Source organism: Nerophis lumbriciformis, linkage group LG14, assembly GCF_033978685.3.
Source record: "Nerophis lumbriciformis linkage group LG14, RoL_Nlum_v2.1, whole genome shotgun sequence".
NCBI classification, from domain to species: Eukaryota; Metazoa; Chordata; class Actinopteri; order Syngnathiformes; family Syngnathidae; genus Nerophis; species Nerophis lumbriciformis.
Window position 1 is genome coordinate 34,261,513 of NC_084561.2, and position 19,047 is coordinate 34,280,559.

Sequence of the window (19,047 nt, forward strand, 5' to 3'; positions counted from 1 at the left end):
TAATTGGTCAAAGAGGCACTGTGGCATCTCAGATTGAACTGCCAGGAGGCCAGGTATGGCATACTTAGCAACATACCGATGAAATATCGCAGTTATGTGCTTACAGACGCTGACTGCATGTCTTTAGGCCAGCAGTCCTCCCACAGGCAAGCAACAGGGCATATGAGGGCCCCAGAAATACAAGACAATCATGCTTCTCAGGTTGACCAAGGGAAGTGTGTGCCAAGTCCAGGTTGCAACGAGGATCAGTTTCAAGACTTTTCTGCATATTATAACTGGCCTGCAATGCTGAGGCATCTTAAAACTACTCACTACTCATAGCTTTTTCAAACACACTCCTGTAATTCCTAAAAGACCGTGACAGTCTATCCCTATAACTTGGCACATTTATTGGCAAAAGCAGACAACTATCTAATAACAAAACATCGGAATGCAACTGTAGGCCCGCGGCAGCAAAGATAGGGCTGTGTCTTAAATCACACGTCTCCGTACTTACAGTACATTAAAGGCTTGATCTACCAAGATCCAAAATTTCTGTCGTCCACTGCTTGTATAAATACTCAAGTCAATCTTCCCCATTGCAAAGGAGTTACAATTCCATGAATCCGTTACGGGCTCTCTATAAACACCAACGTTCTTCACTAACATTAGTTGTGGTTCCGGTGGTCTGCCGCCCCTGGGTTTTTGAATCAATGTGCTCCTTCTTGAGCCCAGGTGTTCGGACGTGGGTCATGCTGGTCAGTGCCAAGTTCCTCTAGCCTGGCCTCTCCGAGAGGATGTCAGAGAGTGGGCCGGTGCATTTGTGTCAGCACGCCTAGTTCCATTTGCAAACTGATGGGATATGCTATGTTGGGATATAATTAGATAAATGCTTTAAAATGTAATATCGGAAATTATCGGTATCGGTTTCAAAAAGTACCGTATTTTTCGGACTATAAGTCGCAGTTTTTTTCATAGTTTGGCCGGGCTCCAGTGCGACTTATATATGTTTTTTCCTTCTTTATTATGCATTTTCGGCAGGTGCGACTTATACTCCGGTGCGACTTATACTCCGAAAAATACGGTAATTAATTAATTTTTTTATTTTATTATTATTATTATTTTTTGTTTTGTTTTTTTTGTCCTGTCCAGCTTCTCAGGCAAATCATATACCGTATTTTTCGGACTATAAGTCGCAGTTTTTTTCATAGTTTGGCCGGGCTCCAGTGCGACTTATATATGTTTTTTCCCTTCTTTATTATGCATTTTCGGCAGGTGCGACTTATACTCCGGTGCGACTTATACTCCGAAAAATACGGTAATTAATTAAAAAAAATATTTTATTATTATTTATTTTTTTTGTTATTTTTTTTTGTCCTGTCCAGCTTCTCAGGCAAATCATATACCGTATTTTTCGGACTATAAGTCGCAGTTTTTTTCATAGTTTGGCCGGGCTCCAGTGCGACTTATATATGTTTTTTCCCTTCTTTATTATGCATTTTCGGCAAGTGCGACTTATAGTCCGAAAAATACGGTAATTTATTTTTTATTTTATTTTATTTTATTTATTTTTTTTGTCCTGTCCAGCTTCTCAGGCAAATCATATACCGTATTTTTCGGACTATAAGTCGCAGTTTTTTTCATAGTTTGTCCGAGGGTGCGACTTATACTCAGGAGCGACTTATGTGTGAAATTATTAACACATTACCGTAAAATATCAAGTAATATTATTTAGCTCATTCACGTAAGAGACTAGACGTATACAATTTCATGGGATTTAGCGATTAGGAGTGACAGATTGTTTGGTAAACGTATAGCATGTTCAATATGTTATAGTTATTTGAATGACTCTTACCATAATATGCTGCGTTAACATACCAGGCACGTTCTCAGTTGGTTATTTATGCGTCATATAACGTACACTTATTCAGCCTGTTGTTCACTATTCTTTATTTATTTTAAATTGCCTTTAAAATGTCTATTCTTGGTGTTGGGTTTTATCAAATAAATTTCCCCAAAAAATGCGACTTATATATGTTTTTTTCCTTCTTTATTATGCATCTTTGTGCATCCATGTCCGGCCCGCGTGAGGCCAATCATAAATTACAAAATACATTTAATAAAATATCTATGTCGAGTGTGCAATACAACGGTGCTGCTTTTGTTTTGAAAAGTGTTATTTGTATTACTTCCTTGTGGACGTATGCGCGTGCGTGATTGTGAGTGAATGTGAACAGCAGCAATCACAATGTACAAAATACATTTTAAAAAACATCTATGTCGTGCGTGCAATACAACTGTGCTGTTTTTTATTTTGAAAAGTGTTATTTATGGTCGTATGTCCGTGTGTAACCTGTGAGTGAAGGTGCACAGCGACAAGTGATGCCCGGTTACCCCCGTGATGTCAGCTCACGCTTAATAAAGAAAAGTTGATGACGAATGCTATGTTTTCAACAAGACATGGACTGCCAAATATTTCTTTACAGATATTAAAGGTAAAGCCGTGTGCTTAATTTGTGGTACACAGGTTGCTGTGTTTAAAGAATATAATTTGAATTGCCACTACACGACGAAGCACGAGGGAAAATACCGGAATATGTCTGATGAAGAGCGTGCAAGGGAGGCTGATGCGTTAATGGTAAAACTGCAAACCCAACAAGGACTTTTTGCCAAATTTCACACCTCCAAAGATGCAGCCGTCAGGACATGTTTCGTCATTTCTCACAAAATCGCCAGAAAAAGTAAGGCGTTTTCTGACGGAGAGTTTATTAAGGAGTGCTTATTGGACTCTGTTGCGCTGATATGCCCGGAGAAGAGGGGCGCATTTGAGAACGTGTCACTCTCCCGACACACTGTAATGAGGTAGGTTAAGACCATCGCTGGAAACTTGGAGCTTCAGCTGAAGAACAGAACTGCTGACTTTGATTGTTTTTCGCTAGCTTTGGATGAGAGCTGCGATGTACGTGACACCGCCCAGCTGCTCATCTTCTTACGTATAACTGCAGACTTTCAAATCACGGAGGAGCTGGCAGCCATGCAGTCAATTAAAGGGACAACCACAGGTAATGACTTGTTCACAGAGGTAAATGCGTGTTTGGACATGTTAGGACTGAAATGGGACAAGCTGGCAGGTGTGACAACAGATGGTTGTCCAAATCTGACGGGGAAAATGTTGGACTTTTAAAGAGGATGCAGGATAAAGTGACGGAAATGAACCCTGTGCAAAAATTGACATTTTTGCATTGTATTATACATCAGGAAGTGTTGTGTAAGACAGTGTTAAAAATTAACCATGTTGTTGATGCTGTAAGTAAAACAGTTAACTTTATCAGAGCGAGATTGTTAAATCGTAGACAATTTATTGCACTTTTGGAGGAAAATGAGAGTGAACATGGTGACATAAGCTACCACAGCAACGTCAGGTGGCTCAGCCTGCGCAAAGTACTGAAAAGTGTCTGGGACCTGAGAGACCAGATTGAGAATTTCTGTGGGAAGAAAGGACATGACATCCCAGAACTTTAAGATGAAGACTGAGTGGCAGACCTCGGATTCGCTGTGGATGTGACTGCACTCATGAACGGACTGAATGTCGAACTGCAGCGCAAGGGCCTTTTTGTGCATGAGATGTACAGTGCAGTGACGGCTTTCATGAGAAAGTTGCAGCTTCTCTCAAGCCAAGTGAAAGACAACATTCTGACTAGGGTTGGGTATCGTTTGAATTCGACCGATTCCGATTCCGATTTCGATTCTTTGTTTCGATTCCGATTCCTGACAATTCTCGATTCCGATTCTTCTTGTACCATGTCAATGTGTTTGACAGGTAGTCCCTGGAAGGTGGTATGTATTTTGGGTGGAGAGTTTTCACCATATACCTGCAAACATAAACAAGCATGTAATGTTGCTGTTACTGTTTAGCCCAGTATCAATTAGCTTAGCTCTAACGTTATTGCTTAACTAACCTAAATGTTGGAGATTCCACCTCTGAAAAGGGATGCAGTCTTTTGACTGTGTGCAGTGACCTTTCTGTGGCACTCTTCCGTCTGTGGCACCGACATCTTCCCCATTGCCGCTACGGTGAACGGAGTATGCTGAGCACATCGCGGAGCCTGGCTAGCAGGTTGTAAATTGTCTATGAAAAAATACGCGGGCTAATTTTTTAGCTGCCTCAACGTTGGCGCAAAACACATTATTTATTGCATATATATTGTTTTACTTACCGGATTCGGACTGCAGTGCAGTCACCGAGGTGCCAGGCTGGGCGTCGGAGGAAGAGGCAGAGGAGGACGGTCGGTGCAGCGCATCGAAGACGGGACACTCATTTATTTGTACTCCATGAACTCTGAGGTGCTTCATCATGTTCGACGTGCACCCTCCTAAGCACGAAACAGTCCTGTCGCACGTGTTACATTTCGCCGATATTTCATTTTTTTTAGTAAAATAAAGCCACACTTTCGACCGCCGACGCCCGCTATCCATGCTTGACTGACTCGCTCGGCTACATAGGCTCGGCTATGCTAACACTTCCGGCGGTGGGCGCTTCTTCATTGGTGTTCAGCGGCTTCTTCTTCCGGTCGACGGACTTATTCTTTTTTTCCGGTCGGCGGACTGGGTATCGAAACTAGGAATCGAAATTTAAACTTTTGAACGATTCCGGGAGAATCGGAAAGTTAGTCCGGGTTCCAATCGATACTCGATACTCGATACCCAACCCTAATTCTGACCCACTTTCCAACACTAAAGGAAGCCACAAGATCAGCCGATCACCTCCACAAGTGCTCAAGCAAGTTAGAAGCACTGCATGGAGAGTTTTCGAGGCGATTTCAAGTTTTCAAAACTCTTGAGAGTGAAATGCACATGGTTTCTTCTCCCTTCAACTGCAGTTTGGACAATGCACCAAGCGATGTTCAGATGCAGCTCATTGACCTGCAGTCTGACCTACTTCTGGCAGAGCACTTCAGGTCAGTCTCGCTGCTGGACTTTTACTCCTCCCTCAAAGAGGAGAACTTTCCACACCTGAGGAGGCATGCTCAGAGGATTCTGGTCCTCTTTGGATCCACCTATGTATGTGAACAGACATTTTCTGTGATGAAGTTAAAAAAATCCAAACACAGATCCTCTATCACTGATGAGCACCTCTCAGCTGTCCTTCGCATAGCCACCTCAGACATTCAGCCAGATTTCAATGCCCTTGTTCAAGCCCAGAACAGACTGGATTATCCGCACTGAAGAGGTAAAATGAGGTGGAAAACGTAACAAGTTATAGGTTGTTGTATTGCAGTATTTCTATAAACTTGTTAAGTTGTTTGTTGTTTTTCCTTGTTTGTGGAACAAAGTTAAAGTGTGAACAAGTTAAAAATAAATTGCAGTGATTCAATGATTGTTATTGTTTTCTTATTTCAATTTCACATAGCCTAATATAAATATTTAAGGATTAAGAGTTTAAATAAAACCATCAAAAGCAATCTACTTTTGTATAAAGTTAAGTTAGATGAAATGAAATTATCATTATTATTATTATTTTTTTATTTTTTTTTATTGTTATTTTTTATATTACGGTATATAAAAAATAATGTGGCCCTCCAGCACTGCTCGGGTTGCTCATGCGGCCCCCGGGGAAAATTAATTGCCCACCCCTGCTTTAGAGGGACAAACATGACACAAACCTTCCTAATTGTTAAAAATCCAACTGTTTATGTTATACCGTATTTTCCGCACTATAAGGCGCACCGGATTATTAGCCGCACCTTCTATGAATTACATATTTCATAATTTTGTCCACCAATAAGCCGCCCCGGACTAAAAGCCGCGCCTACGCTGCGCTAAAGTGAATGTCAAAAAAACGCTGCGCTAAAGTGAATGTCAAAAAAACAGTCAGATAGTTCAGTCAAACTTTAATAATATATTGAAAACCAGCGTTCTAACAACTCTGTCCCAAAATGTACGCAAATGTGCAATCACAAACATAGTAAAATTCAAAATGGTGTAGAGCAATAAATAGCAACATAATGTTGCTCGAACGTTAATGTCACAACACACAAAATAAACATAGCGCTCACCTTCTGAAGTTATTCTTCATTCGTAAATCCTTCGAATTCTTCGTCTTCGGTGTCCGAATTGAAAAGTTGCGCAAGCGTGGGATCCAAAAATGGCCGGCTCCGCCTCGTCGAAGTCATCGGATTCAGTGTCGCTGTTGTTGTGCAGCAGTTCTGTGAATCCTGCCTTCCGGAAAGCTCGGACCACAGTTGTGACCGAAACTATCTGCCCAGGCATTTACGATCCACTGGCAGATGTTGGCGTATGTCGACCGGCGCTATCTGCCCGTCTTAGTGAAGGTGTGTTCGCCTTCGGAGCTGTGTGAAAAAAGCCACCCGGCCTCTTCGCGTAAACTTCCCTTAACCACTCGCTCATCTTTTCTTCATCCATCCATCCCTTCGAGTTAGCTTTTATGATGACGCCGGCTGGAAAGGTCTCTTTTGGCAAGGTCTTCCTTTTGAATATCACCATGGGAGGAAGTTTCTGGCCATTAGCATGGCAAGCTAGAACCACAGTGAAGGACGACTTCTCATTCCCTGTGGTGCGAATATTCACCGTACGTGCTCCCGTTCCACAGGAATATCAGTTGCTGTGAAATACGGTAGTAATCCGTGTGCGGATGGAGAGATTGCGTCTTTTTATGAACCGGATCCTTGTCCTTTGTAGGAGCCATTTTGTGGTCTTTACAGATGTAAACAGGAAATGAAACGTACGGTGATATCCGCGCGTTTTTTCTTCTTCTTCCGGGGGCGGGTGGTTGCTTAAAGCGCTTCCTGTTCTATGGGGGCGGGTGCTTTCCTTGGCGGTTGCTTGCGTAGAAGAAGAAGCGCTTCCTGTTCTACCGGGAAAAAAGATGGCGGCTGTTTACCGAAGTTGCGAGATCGAAACTTTATGAAAATTAATCGTAATAAAGCGCACCGGGTTATAAGGCGCACTGTTAGCTTTTGAGAAAATTTGTGGTTTTTAGGTGCGCCTTATAGTGCGGAAAATACGGTACATGCTTCACTGATGAGAGTATTTGGCGAGCGCTGTTTTGTACTACTAATTTTGCCACTTCGACACTGCCACAGAAAGACGTGTTTTATGCCACTCCTTCTTTGTTTTATTTTGTCCACCAAACGTTTTATGCTGTGCGTGAATGCAAAAAGGTGAGCTTTATTGATGTCATTGACTTGTCGGAGTGCTACTCAGGCATATTTGGTCAGTGCATGACTGCAAGCTAATCGATGCTAACCTGCTATTTAGGCTAGAATTATATATTGCATCATTATGCCTTGTTTGTAGGTATATTTGAGCTCATTTAATTTCCTTCACTTATGTCCTCTGTGTATTTAATTTATATTTGCATGTCTTATGACACATTATCTGTATGTAGTATTAGCTGCATTTCTGAAAGTTGTTTGTGTGCCATGTTGTTCCAGACGCAAACGTTACTTGCAAAGATTGTAATAAATCCTTTAAAAGAAGACATCCTGCCATTTTCTTGGACACACACATCTATACCTTCAGCCATTCTAATCCAGTAATTTCCAGGAGTTAGCTCATCCTTTAAAAAGCCTCTGTTTTACTAATGCTTTCCAATGTTGTAAACATGTGTAGAATAAAAATTACATTTCAACATTTCTGTCAACAAAGATTTGTGTCAGCTTGTGACACATAGTCATTTTGATAGTAGGCTAATATAGCTAATAAAGACACTTATATAATGCGTTGCCTCCATTATAGCACTTATATAAGGCTTTTAACTTTTTGCGGCTCCAGACAGATTTAGTTTTTGTATTTTTGGTCCAATATGGCTCCTTCAACATTTTGGGTTGCCGACCCCTGAGCTAGTGCTTTGCAAGCCGCTCCGAGAGCTCCTCTTTGCAGTCACACTCCTTTTGTCAAGTGATCCTTTGGCCCCCAGTCATATTCATCAATGATTTCTGCTGTCGTTTATTATGACGGAACTCTTGTGGGGTCGGTTTATTTTTGTGCGCCATGATTGCCACCGTTGCCAAACCACTGGAACCACAGGCTGAGAGCAAACAGTGGAGAGAGGAGTGTGGGCCCACCAGCTTGCATCACCACTTCCTCGAGTTTAAGAGCCGTGTTAGCAGACTTAAGAATAAGAAAGTCCGGGTCATCGGGCTGGTCAGCAGCCATTCTGAACAAAAAAAATGTTTTGAGTGGCACTGGACACAAGACAGTCAGTCAGCAACAGGTCCGCTCCTCCGATTCCCATATCAAAACCTGTTTCAGAAACTGTATTTTCCGGACTATCAGGGGCACTTAAAATCCAATTTTTTCCTCAAAACCTGACAGTGCGCCTTATAACCCGCGCCTAATGTAAGAAATTAGATTGGTTGAGCTTACCCATCTTGAAACAATTTTATTTGGTACATGGTGTAATGATAAATGTGACCAGGAGATGGCAGTCAAACATAAGAGATAAGTGTAAGCTGCACTATGACGGCAATATGTTTCAAGTAAACAACACCAACATTTGAAATGTTCCAGTGAAAATCTAGAACACTACACACGCCGCTCCAAAATCTATCAAAATGTTTTAGTAAGACTTTAGTAAGCTATGAAGCCTCACCGCTTGAAGGATTGCCGGTGCATTAAACATACGAGTATTATTATGGGGTGTGTATAAGGTAAGCAGTGTTGGGTTAGTTACTGAAAACCAGTAACTAGTTACAGTTACTAGTTACTTTATTTCAAAAGTAACTCAGTTACTAACTCAGTTACTTAAACCAAAAAGTAATGCGTTACTGTGAAAAGTAACTATTTAGTTACTTATATATTTATTTTTTATTTTTTTAAGGCCCCATTTAATGCCCTTTTAGCCTTCATTTTAGTACTGTTATTGCACTGGAGAATAATACAATCTGTTGATCAACTTGACATGCATTTGCATCACTGAACTCTGCTAAGCAATGTGGTCTACATACAACACACAAAGACAAAGATATGTTTTAAAGGGCCAATTTGTTTCAGACCAGAACAAATTGACAAAACTATTTTAAATAGCTGCAACTTAACATACATAAGTAACAAACAGCATAATAACAACATAGCTGTAAAACAAGAAAGGCACACACTAAAGCCTAACCAGGCGTTTTCTCAAGGAATTCTGAAATAAAATCATGTCTGAAGCCCAGAACACTCTACACATTTCCCCACTTAGTTTAGAGAAAAGGAAATATTAGCCTGGCCCACTAGTATCCCTCTTTAGGTTTGTGAACTTTATAGTCCAAACATTTAGAGTGATGTGATAATCAAACACTCTAAAAGTTTAAAATGAAAGAGTATATAAGAGAATTGACAGAGTGTGTGTACCTTCAGTGTGCAGTGCCTCATTAAAATCCAGCCGCTGTTGGAGGTGAAGTGTGTGTCTCTTTACTAGCTTCGTCGAAGCATGTTGTTTTTGTCGCTGTTTCAGCATATTTGAAACTTACATTCAACTAAAATGTTCTTTTCTTTGTGGTCGATAAAAGAAACGTACTGAAAATATCTCCATTTTAAGAAACTCGGCTTCGGGGTTCGCCATGACGTCTTGATAGTAGACACAGACACGCCCCCTCCCACACACACACACTCACACACACACACACACACACACACGTACACACAGACAGCGCGCGGCACGCCTCTTTTTTGTCGCCTCTTCAGCAGCGCTGCAACACTCAGATCTTCTCAGTTTCTAGCCGATACTACATAAAAAATAACGCAAAATAACGCAGTAACGCATCATGTAGTAACGGTAACGGAGTTACTGAATATAAAAAATAACGCGTTAGATTACTAGTTACCGCCGATAGTAACGGCGTTACAGTAACGCGTTACTTTGTAACGCGTTAGTCTCAACACTGAAGGTAAGATATATTATCTGCTGTTTTGTTTCGCAATATTATGCAAAAGCAATTTTTCTTACCTTCTTGTACCTGCTGATCTGTATTTGGGATCTGCATAAATCCCGAAAAATTGCGCATGTCTGCGCTAACACCGTAGTTGATAAGCTTCTTCTTTTTCTCTATCTTCTTGTTATGGGACATTCATCCTCAGCTGTTGCCATTTCTAATATAAAGTAGTGTAATGTTTTTACTTATATTTGTCAGTAAACTTGCCATGAAAGCGCTAAAACATACCGGTGTAGTGAGTTTACATTATTCACCCAAGGAACTTTACTTATTAGAGTTCCGGTTGTACGGTTTTTCACGGGACACATTTCCGGTGTTGTTGTTTTCAGAGGAGATGTTGTTCCGTTATTGATTTAAGTAAAGTCTGAATGTCATTAAAACAGTTAGCTCCATCTTTTGACACTTCTTCCACCCCCGTCCTTGCACGCTACACCGCTACAAAAAAGACGACAGGGAGGAGACGCCCACAAAACGGCGCCTCCGGAAGTGACTGTCAGAAAGCGGCTTGAAGATGATCCGTAAAACGTAATCTTTGCAACATTTTGACCAAAGAACCACCATTACATGTTATGTAGACCACAAAGAAATGTTTTCAATATAGAAAAAAATAATAATATTATGACCCCTTTTATGCGCCTTATAAGCCGGTGCACCTTTTGTAGGAAAATACACCTGGCTAGACCTGCTCATCGGCAGTGCGTTTTATAATCCGGTGCGCCCTATGATCCGGAAAATACGGTAAATATAAAAATGTCAGCATATCAAAAAGGATACAATAGACTTTGATTCTTGTTTGATTACTCAATGCATTATTACAACTTAGGAGAGCTACTTGCGGTAGTAGACCACAAGGAAGATCAAAAATAGACCACTCATCGGCAGTGCGCCTTATAATCTGGTGCGCCCTATGGTACGGAAAATACGGTAAGTGAACGCAATGCCACAGACATGTAGGATGCATTACAATAGACGGGCCCTGCCCTGTTCACCCAGCTGTGCTTTTACGGGTTAGGATTGAAAGTCCTTCTCCTACTCTTCACTCACATAAGCGCCCTGTCAGACAAGTTTCTTCCGCTCCTTCTGAGGAAGGACGACACAGCCATTACAGCAGGCTGCTGAGACCTCCCAGAAGGTTTTTATTTTCTCCTTGGAACTTCCTACTGAGTGTTTGGCGAACACTTTGGGGCAGGCCTCTCATTGGGAAAGTCTGCAGGTTGGGGTGCGTGGTTATGTAATAGATGTGTTTTGGGTATGTATATGTTGGCACCAGAAGAGTATTTCCTGTAATTCATTCTGTGTTGGCAGTTTTGGAATAAAGGTGTGTGTAAAGCAGCAGCTGGTGTCTTCCTTTTAACTGCCACAATATAAAGTGATGATGTACAGCAGTGGTCCCCAACCTTTTTGTAGTTGCGGACTGGTCAACACTTGAAAATTTGTCCCACAAACCTTCCTAATTGTTAGAAATCCCACTGTTTATGTTATACATGCTTCACTAATTAGAGCATTTGGCGAGTGTCATTTTGTCCTACTAATAATTGCCGGCCCTTGAACTCTTCAACGCTGCCACAGAAAGACGTGTTTTATGCCACTCCTTCTTTGTCTTATTTTGTCCATCAAACGTTTTATGCTGTGCGGGAATGCAAAAAGGTGAGCTTTGTGGATGCTATTCACTTGTCGGAGTGCTACTCAGGCATATTTGGTCAGTGCATGACTGCAAGCTAATCGATGCTAACATGCTATTTAGGCTTATTATATATTGCATCATTATGCCTTGTCTGTGTCATGTCTGTTTTTGTTTGGCCATGTGCTGTTTGTTTTTCGGACGCTTTTTAGTTCCTGGTTGTTCACTCTCTTGTTTTGTTTCCATGGTCACCCATTAGTTTCACCTGTTCCACGTTTGGACTCACACACCTGTCACCAATCATGTCACTGTTATTTAAGCCTGTCTTTTTCTGTTGGTTGGCCTGGCGACATTATCTGCTGTTACCCTTGTCACTCATGTGTTGATTCCATGCCATTGTTCCATGATCATTTCCATGCTTGTTCCAAGTAAGTTTTTGTTTATTCATGTAACGTTTAGCAGTTCTTTTGTTTCATGTCCTTAGTCTACATTAAGTGTAAGTTTTTGTTTCATAGTCAAGTTTGTACCTCCGCCTTTAGTTTGTTGTTTTTGTTGTAGTAAAAATAAATATGTCCTTACCTTCACGCCATGTCCGCTACAACTTTTATTGCATCTCGGGAAAACAAACCCGCCATAGTCCATGTCATGACAGTCTGTAGGTATATTTGAGCTCATTTAATTTCCTTCACTTATGTCCTCTGTGTATTTAATTTATATTTGCATGTCTTATGACACATTATCTGTATGTAGTATTGGCTGCATTTCTGAAAGTTGTTTGTGTACCATGTTGTTCCAGACTACAGCAAACGTTACTTGCAAAGATTGTAATAAATCCTTTACAAGAAGACATCCTGCCGTTTTCTTGGACACACACATCTATACCTTCGGCCATTCTAATCATGTGTGCTTACGGACTGTATCCCTGCAGACTGTATTGATCTATATTGATGTATAATAGGAACCAGAAATATTAATAACAGAAAGAAACAACCCTTTTGTGTGAATGAGTGTAAATGGGGGAGGGGTTGGTGCACTAATTGTAAGTGTATATTGTGTTTTTTATGTTTATTTAATACAAAAATTAAAAAAATTAAAAAATATATATTTTTTTTTATTTCTTGTGCGGCCCGGTGGTTGGGGACCACTGATGTACAGTACCTGAAAGTGCATCTTTACACAGATCAGTCTATTTTCTGCTTGATTTTTTTAAGAGGTAAAAAAGTACAGTTGAATAATTTAATGGTTAAGCCATCATTTTGCTTGTCAGAGCTGAGAGACACATGGGTGTGGAAGTATTATTGTAGCAAAATTATTTGCAAACGTGCATCTCAATCCAGTTTGTGTGTGTGTACGAATTTGAATGGGTGTATTCAGAATCGCGTACGTGTGTTTTAGATCCGCGTACGTATGTTTTAAGTTGTCTGTCTGTCCCTAATCAGAAAGAACCCTCGATAGGCTCTCTACCAGTGGCGGATGCTGGTCTCTCAAGGAGGGGAAGCTCAATTTCGGCCTACATCATAAAATGTGTTGGTTTATTTATACGTAAATTCTACCATCCGTTCCTTTTTAATCAATCAATCATCAATCAATGTTTATTTATATAGCCTTAAATCACAAGTGTCTCAAAGGGCTGCACAAGCCACAACGACATCCTCGGTTCAGATCCCCAGTGCGACCGGTGCAATGGACTTCGAGTGGATCTAGCATAATATTGTGAGAGTCCAGTCCATAGTGGATCTAACATGATAGTGAGAGTCCAGTCCATAGTGGATTTAACATGATAGTGAGAGTCCAGTCCATAGAGGATCTAACATAATAGTGAGAGTCCAGTCCATAGTGGGGCCAGCAGGAGACCATCCCGAGCGGAGACAGGTCAGCAGCGCAGAGACGTCCCCAACCGATGCACAGGCGAGCTTTGGACAGCAACTTTGCTGTCCAAAGTTGCTGTCCCAACTTTGGACAGCAAGCACTTCATCCGTTAAGAAAGTGAGCTGTGACCCTGTCGTACCAAGAAGGCGTCTTTCCCAGGGATTTGACAAGCGTCCTCTCAATGGCCAGCAGAGCTGGGCTGCTAAAACGGCCTTGACCCATGGTGTTGCGGGTGTAAGACTTGAGCCGCTTTAAACAGGAGGAGCTCCTCTCCACACCTGCAGATGTAGCTCCAATCTTTGCCACTAATGACAATAGTTTGTACACCTGTGTGCATTTTAAATGTATGTTTGTTGTTCAATAAAAACAAAAAAAACATTCAAATTATCTGCCATTAAAGGCCTACTGAAATGCGATTTTCTTATTTAAACGGGGATAGCAGGTCCATTCTATGTGTCATACTTGATCATTTCGCGATATTGCCATATTTCTGCTGAAAGGATTTAGTAGAGAACATCGACGATAAAGTTTGCAACTTTTGGTCGCTGATAAAAAAGCCTTGCCTGTACCGGAAGTAGCAGACGAGTAGCGTGACGTCACAGGTTGTGGAGCTCCTCACATCTGCACATTGTTTACAATCATGGCCATCAGCAGCGAGAGCGATTCGGACCGAGTAAGCGACTATTTCCCCATTAATTTGAGCGAGGATGAAAGATTTGTGGATGAGGAAAGTGAGAGTGAAGGACTCGAGGGCAGTGGGAGCGATTCAAATAGGGAAGATGCTGTGAGAGGCGGGTGGGACCTGATATTCAGCTGGGAATGACTAAAACAGTAAATAAACACAATACATATATATACTCTATTAGCCACAACACAACCAGGCTTATATTTAATATGCCACAAATTAATCCCGCATAACAAATACCTCCCCCCTCCCGTCCATATAACCCGCCAATACAACTCAAACACCTGCACAACACACTCAATCCCACAGCCCAAAGTACCGTTCACCTCCCCAAAGTTCATACAGCACATATATTTCCCCAAAGTCCCCAAAGTTACGTACGTGACATGCACATAGCGAGCGATCAAATGTCTGGAAGCTGCAGCTGCATGCGTACTCAAGGTACCGCGTCTGCGCATCCAACTCAAAGTCCTCCTGGTAAGAGTCTCTGTTGTCCCAGTTCTCCACCGGCCAATGGTAAAGCTTGACTGTCATCTTCCGGGAATGTAAACTATGAAACACCGGCTGTGTTATCCGGCACAACAGTCAAGGGGTGCATTCTACGGCGGGGGTGCGTTATCCGGCACAACACCTGCCGCAATACACCGCTTCCCACCTACAGCTTTCTTCTTTGCTGTCTCCATTGTTCATTGAACAAATTGCAAAAGATTCACCAACACAGATGTCCAGAATACTGTGAATTTTGCGATGAAAACAGACGACTTAATAGCTGGCCACAATGCTGTCCCAAAATGTCCTCTACAATCCGTGACGTCACGCGCAGATGTCATCATACCGAGACGTTTTCAGCAGGATTTTTAAAATTGCACTTTAGTAAGCTAAAATGTTGGCATGTGTTGCAATGTTAAGATTTCATCATTGATGTATAAACTATCAGACTGCGTGGTCGGTAGTAGTGGGTTTCAGTAGGCCTTTAAATTTGTGTACACAGTACACACACACAGACACACAAAGGTTAATGATATCTCAAACAAACATAATGGTTGGCTTTGACACACTTTCAGAGTCAGATACAAGGAGCGCATAAAGAGCATCTAGATTGCCTCAATGCCAATCCAAAGAGTTGGTCAAGCATGGGCTGCTCCCTGCCGAGCACACAGAGAGTAGGTTCCCTCCCTCTTTTGTCCTCACTGACCCTGAATTCTCAATAAAGGATTTTAAAAGGTCACAAAGAAGCAGGTGAACTCCTTCTCTTTGTGAGTTTTTGACACCCCTCACACTCATGCACCCTCCTCTCTCCTCCGTGTTGCATTTCCTTTGACCTCAGAAGAATTGCTGAGGTTTTTTAGTTTTGCGTCTCTGTCAAGTGACTTCTATTGACACTATTCCTGTGCATGCAACATAGAGCTGGATGATTATGGAAAAAAATAGAAATCACGATTAATGACGCATGCATTAATGAATTTGAAAACATTATTATTATTCTCAGGATGGCGGCGGCCTGTTCGGCTGCGGCTGCAGAGGCTCGTGGTAGTAATGGAACTTTTTTGGCAAATATATCAGTAAATTCTGTAAATTTCAAAGTTAACTTCTAGCGTAGTCACTCCATAGTAACATATGACCGACAGACAATTTTAGATGTAAATATATATATATATATATATATATATATATATATATATATATATATATATATATATATATATATATATATATATATATATATATACGCTGGACCTCCTCGGTAGCATGGGAATACTACACCCAGGGGCCTGAAAAGCAGCGGCGCCGAGTACCAGCGGGGACCGTCGACGGAAGAGACGTAAGCGGTGTGATCGGAAGCAGAAACGGGGATGCCGAGCAGGGCTAATAACAAAGCTAAAAGCTAATCCTCACGACTCTTGAACGCATCATAATAATCCCCTCAATTCCCCCCAAAAACGTATTAACTGGCAGGAATATAAAGAAAATATAACATACATCCATAAACGTGGATGCATATGCAAAAGTGCAATATATTTATCTTTACAGTAATCTATTTATTTATATCTGCACCTTATTGCTCTTTTATCCTGCACTACAACGAGCTAATGCAACGACATTTCGTTCTTATCTGTACTGTAAAGTTCAAATTTGAATGACAATAAAAGGAAGTCTAAGTCTAAGTCTATTATTTTTATTAACGTTTATTGTACTATCAAAACTAAATTTTAAATATAAAATAACAGTGATAACTAAAAACACCAGCAGTAGGAAAAAAACTATAACATTTAGGTATTTTTCGTACATTTTTTATAATTCTGCTTTGTACCTGTTGGAGCCATCTAAAGATAAAACTACAAATGACATATTTTTGTTGGTTTTGAGCGGTGACGCAATCAATGCAGGCCCTAGCCTTGATAATCAATCTGACACAGGTGCGTGAGCTGCACACAAGACAGTCATGGAGAGGTATAGCTTATGAGCATTATGAGCAAACCCAAGCAAGAGCCAAGTTCATGCAATTGGTCAGCTTCATTGAAAGACAAGCAAATATGGCATGCGACCCATTGTTTGGAAACATACAAGACGACATCAAACCAAAGGCTGTGTTGTTTTCCAGGGTGGAGAGCGAAGCAAAAGTCATTGTGAAAACTGTGCTGTCTGGTCCCTATTCTTGTGGCAAGAACGTACTGTTATATACAGGAGGAGTAGACGGCACAGACAACAAGGGGGACATAGTTTAGCTCTATGTATTTATTATGTATATTTGCAATATATATAATAACCAAACAATAATATAAATAAACTAGAGAATGGAGTGTGACTAGATCCAAAGTGTGTGTTGGAATTAACTGTTGAGTGTTGCCGTGAATGTTGAGCGAGAGGCTAGTCCATAAGGGGCAGGGCAGGCTCATAGATCCGTGAGACAAGCAGGAAGTCGGTGACTATAGCAGGGCGTAGAAGGTTTGTGTCCAAGCAGGAGGTCGAGATCCGAGAGATAGTCAGGGAAGCAGAGGAAGCGCGTAGTGAGACGAGACGCATAACTCGTAACTTGGGAATGAAGGGGTAGCTGCCAGGAATGACAAAGACCAGTCATACGACGGGGAAAGAAACACGGAGAGAGAAAGGCATAAAGCTTAGTTAGTTGGCTTACTGTACTCGAACAGATGATTACGTTCTGGCCCGGAACGCAGGTCTGCACTGGCTTAAGAAGCCCAGGGAGATCATCAACAACAGGTGCGCTGAGTGCTGATTGATTGCAGCTGCTTGCTGCCGCCGGAGTGACGCGTGCAGGAGATGAGCGGCCCTGGGCGTGTCCCGAGGTATGCTCCGCGGGGCTCATTGATTGTTTTATTGATTTGTGTTTGAACCGACAGTTTTATGCATGCATCGGCTTTGGGTTTTTTTTTGTTTACTTTGACATCGCATCCACTCGCAACACATATTTCATTAGTTGCTCATTTAAACACTCACCCACTACAACCTGGCGATCTTCAAGCAAAACGACAACAAGTAAGTGATACCGCAGCGCGTTGAGAATTCCGTCCCAAAGCGTCTTTTAGGCATATATTTGTTTGAAAGCCGAGACAATAGTACCTTTTTTCACTTATTTTACCATCACAAAGTGGGTGCTTTTTGTGTCATATAAAAAACAATCCATGAAAATATAATTATAAAGCCCTTAATCATGGGTGTCTCAAAGGGCTTTACAAACTTACGACATCCCCTGATCTACACCTACAAAAGTAATTTGATTGCGGTTATCTTGTCTTCTCAAATAATTATATTCAAAATTCTTGTGTTAAGACACATTTTTGCACGTGTGTGTGTGTGTGTGTGTGTGTGTGTGTGTGTGTGTGTGTGTGTGTGTGTGTGTGTGTGTGTGTGTGTGTGTGTGTGTCATACTTGCATACTTGCCAACCCTCCCGGATTTTCCGGGAGACTCCCGAAATTCAGCGCCTCTCCCGAAAACCTCCCGGGACAAATTTTCTCCCGAAAATCTCCCGAAATTCAGGCGGAGCTGGAGGCCACGCATCCTCCAGCTGGTCGGGGCATGGTTGGGGGCGTGGTTAAGAGGGGAGGAATATATTGACAGCTAGAATTCACCAAGTCAAGTATTTCATACATATACTGTACATATATATATATATATATATATATATATATATATATATATATATATATATATATATATACATACATCCTGAAAATATGCAAACAACACTGTGCTTGGATAATTGATACTTCAAACTTGCATAAATAAATATTAAGGAATATAACATAACTTGGCTTCTGAGAGCTTCAAAATGTAATGAATAAAATGCTAAAGTTGTTGATAAACAAGCAATTATTTTAATAATTAAATATGGTCATTTTAAATCAATTATTATGATAATTTAAAATGAATTATTTTAAATATGTTTATTTTAATGTATAATTCTATGGCTGGATGTAATAAGGAGTCAGAAAAAGAAAAAAAAATACAATTAATTTCGATGTTTTTAGCAAAATATAGTAAAAATGTATTTAGTTTTTTTTGTAATTAATAAATATATTTATTTTTAGGTAAGATAAACATAATAATACAATTTATCTCTAGTCTGGATGATTTAGTTCTTGTCACCCTGTTGTCCTCCCGTCGTGAAAAAAGGCTGTCCTCACTCAGGTCCGCATGGAGCTGGAGGGGGCTTGGCCTCCAGCTCCGGCTGAAAATCGGGAGATTTTCGGGAGAATATTTGTCCCGGGAGGTTTTCGGGAGAGGCGCCGAATTTCGGGAGTCTCCCGGAAAATTCGTGAGGGTTGGCAAGTATGGTGTGTGTGTGTGAGAAAGGTTTCTTACCTGCTGACAGTTTCGCCTGACACTTCAGCCTTCTTCAGATCTGTCATAGCTTCCTGGTTTTACGTGTCTAAAAACAGCTGACCGTGTCGGAAAAACTTTCAAAATAATGCACCCACCAAAAATATAACAAGCT

General features: G+C 41.1%; 1 protein-coding gene and 1 long non-coding RNA gene across 2 annotated transcripts in view; both read left to right on the forward strand.

Annotated features, from left to right (window-relative positions):
- Window positions 1–19,047, forward strand: part of LOC140679398 (uncharacterized) — a 36,429-nt gene that overhangs the window by 335 nt on the left and 17,047 nt on the right. The window lies entirely within an intron of this gene.
- On the forward strand, window positions 3,094–5,218 carry LOC140679406 (general transcription factor II-I repeat domain-containing protein 2B-like). Its single transcript, XM_072914734.1, is given in 3 exon segments — window positions 3,094–3,686; window positions 4,860–5,040; window positions 5,135–5,218. Coding segments are annotated over 3 exon segments (858 nt in total).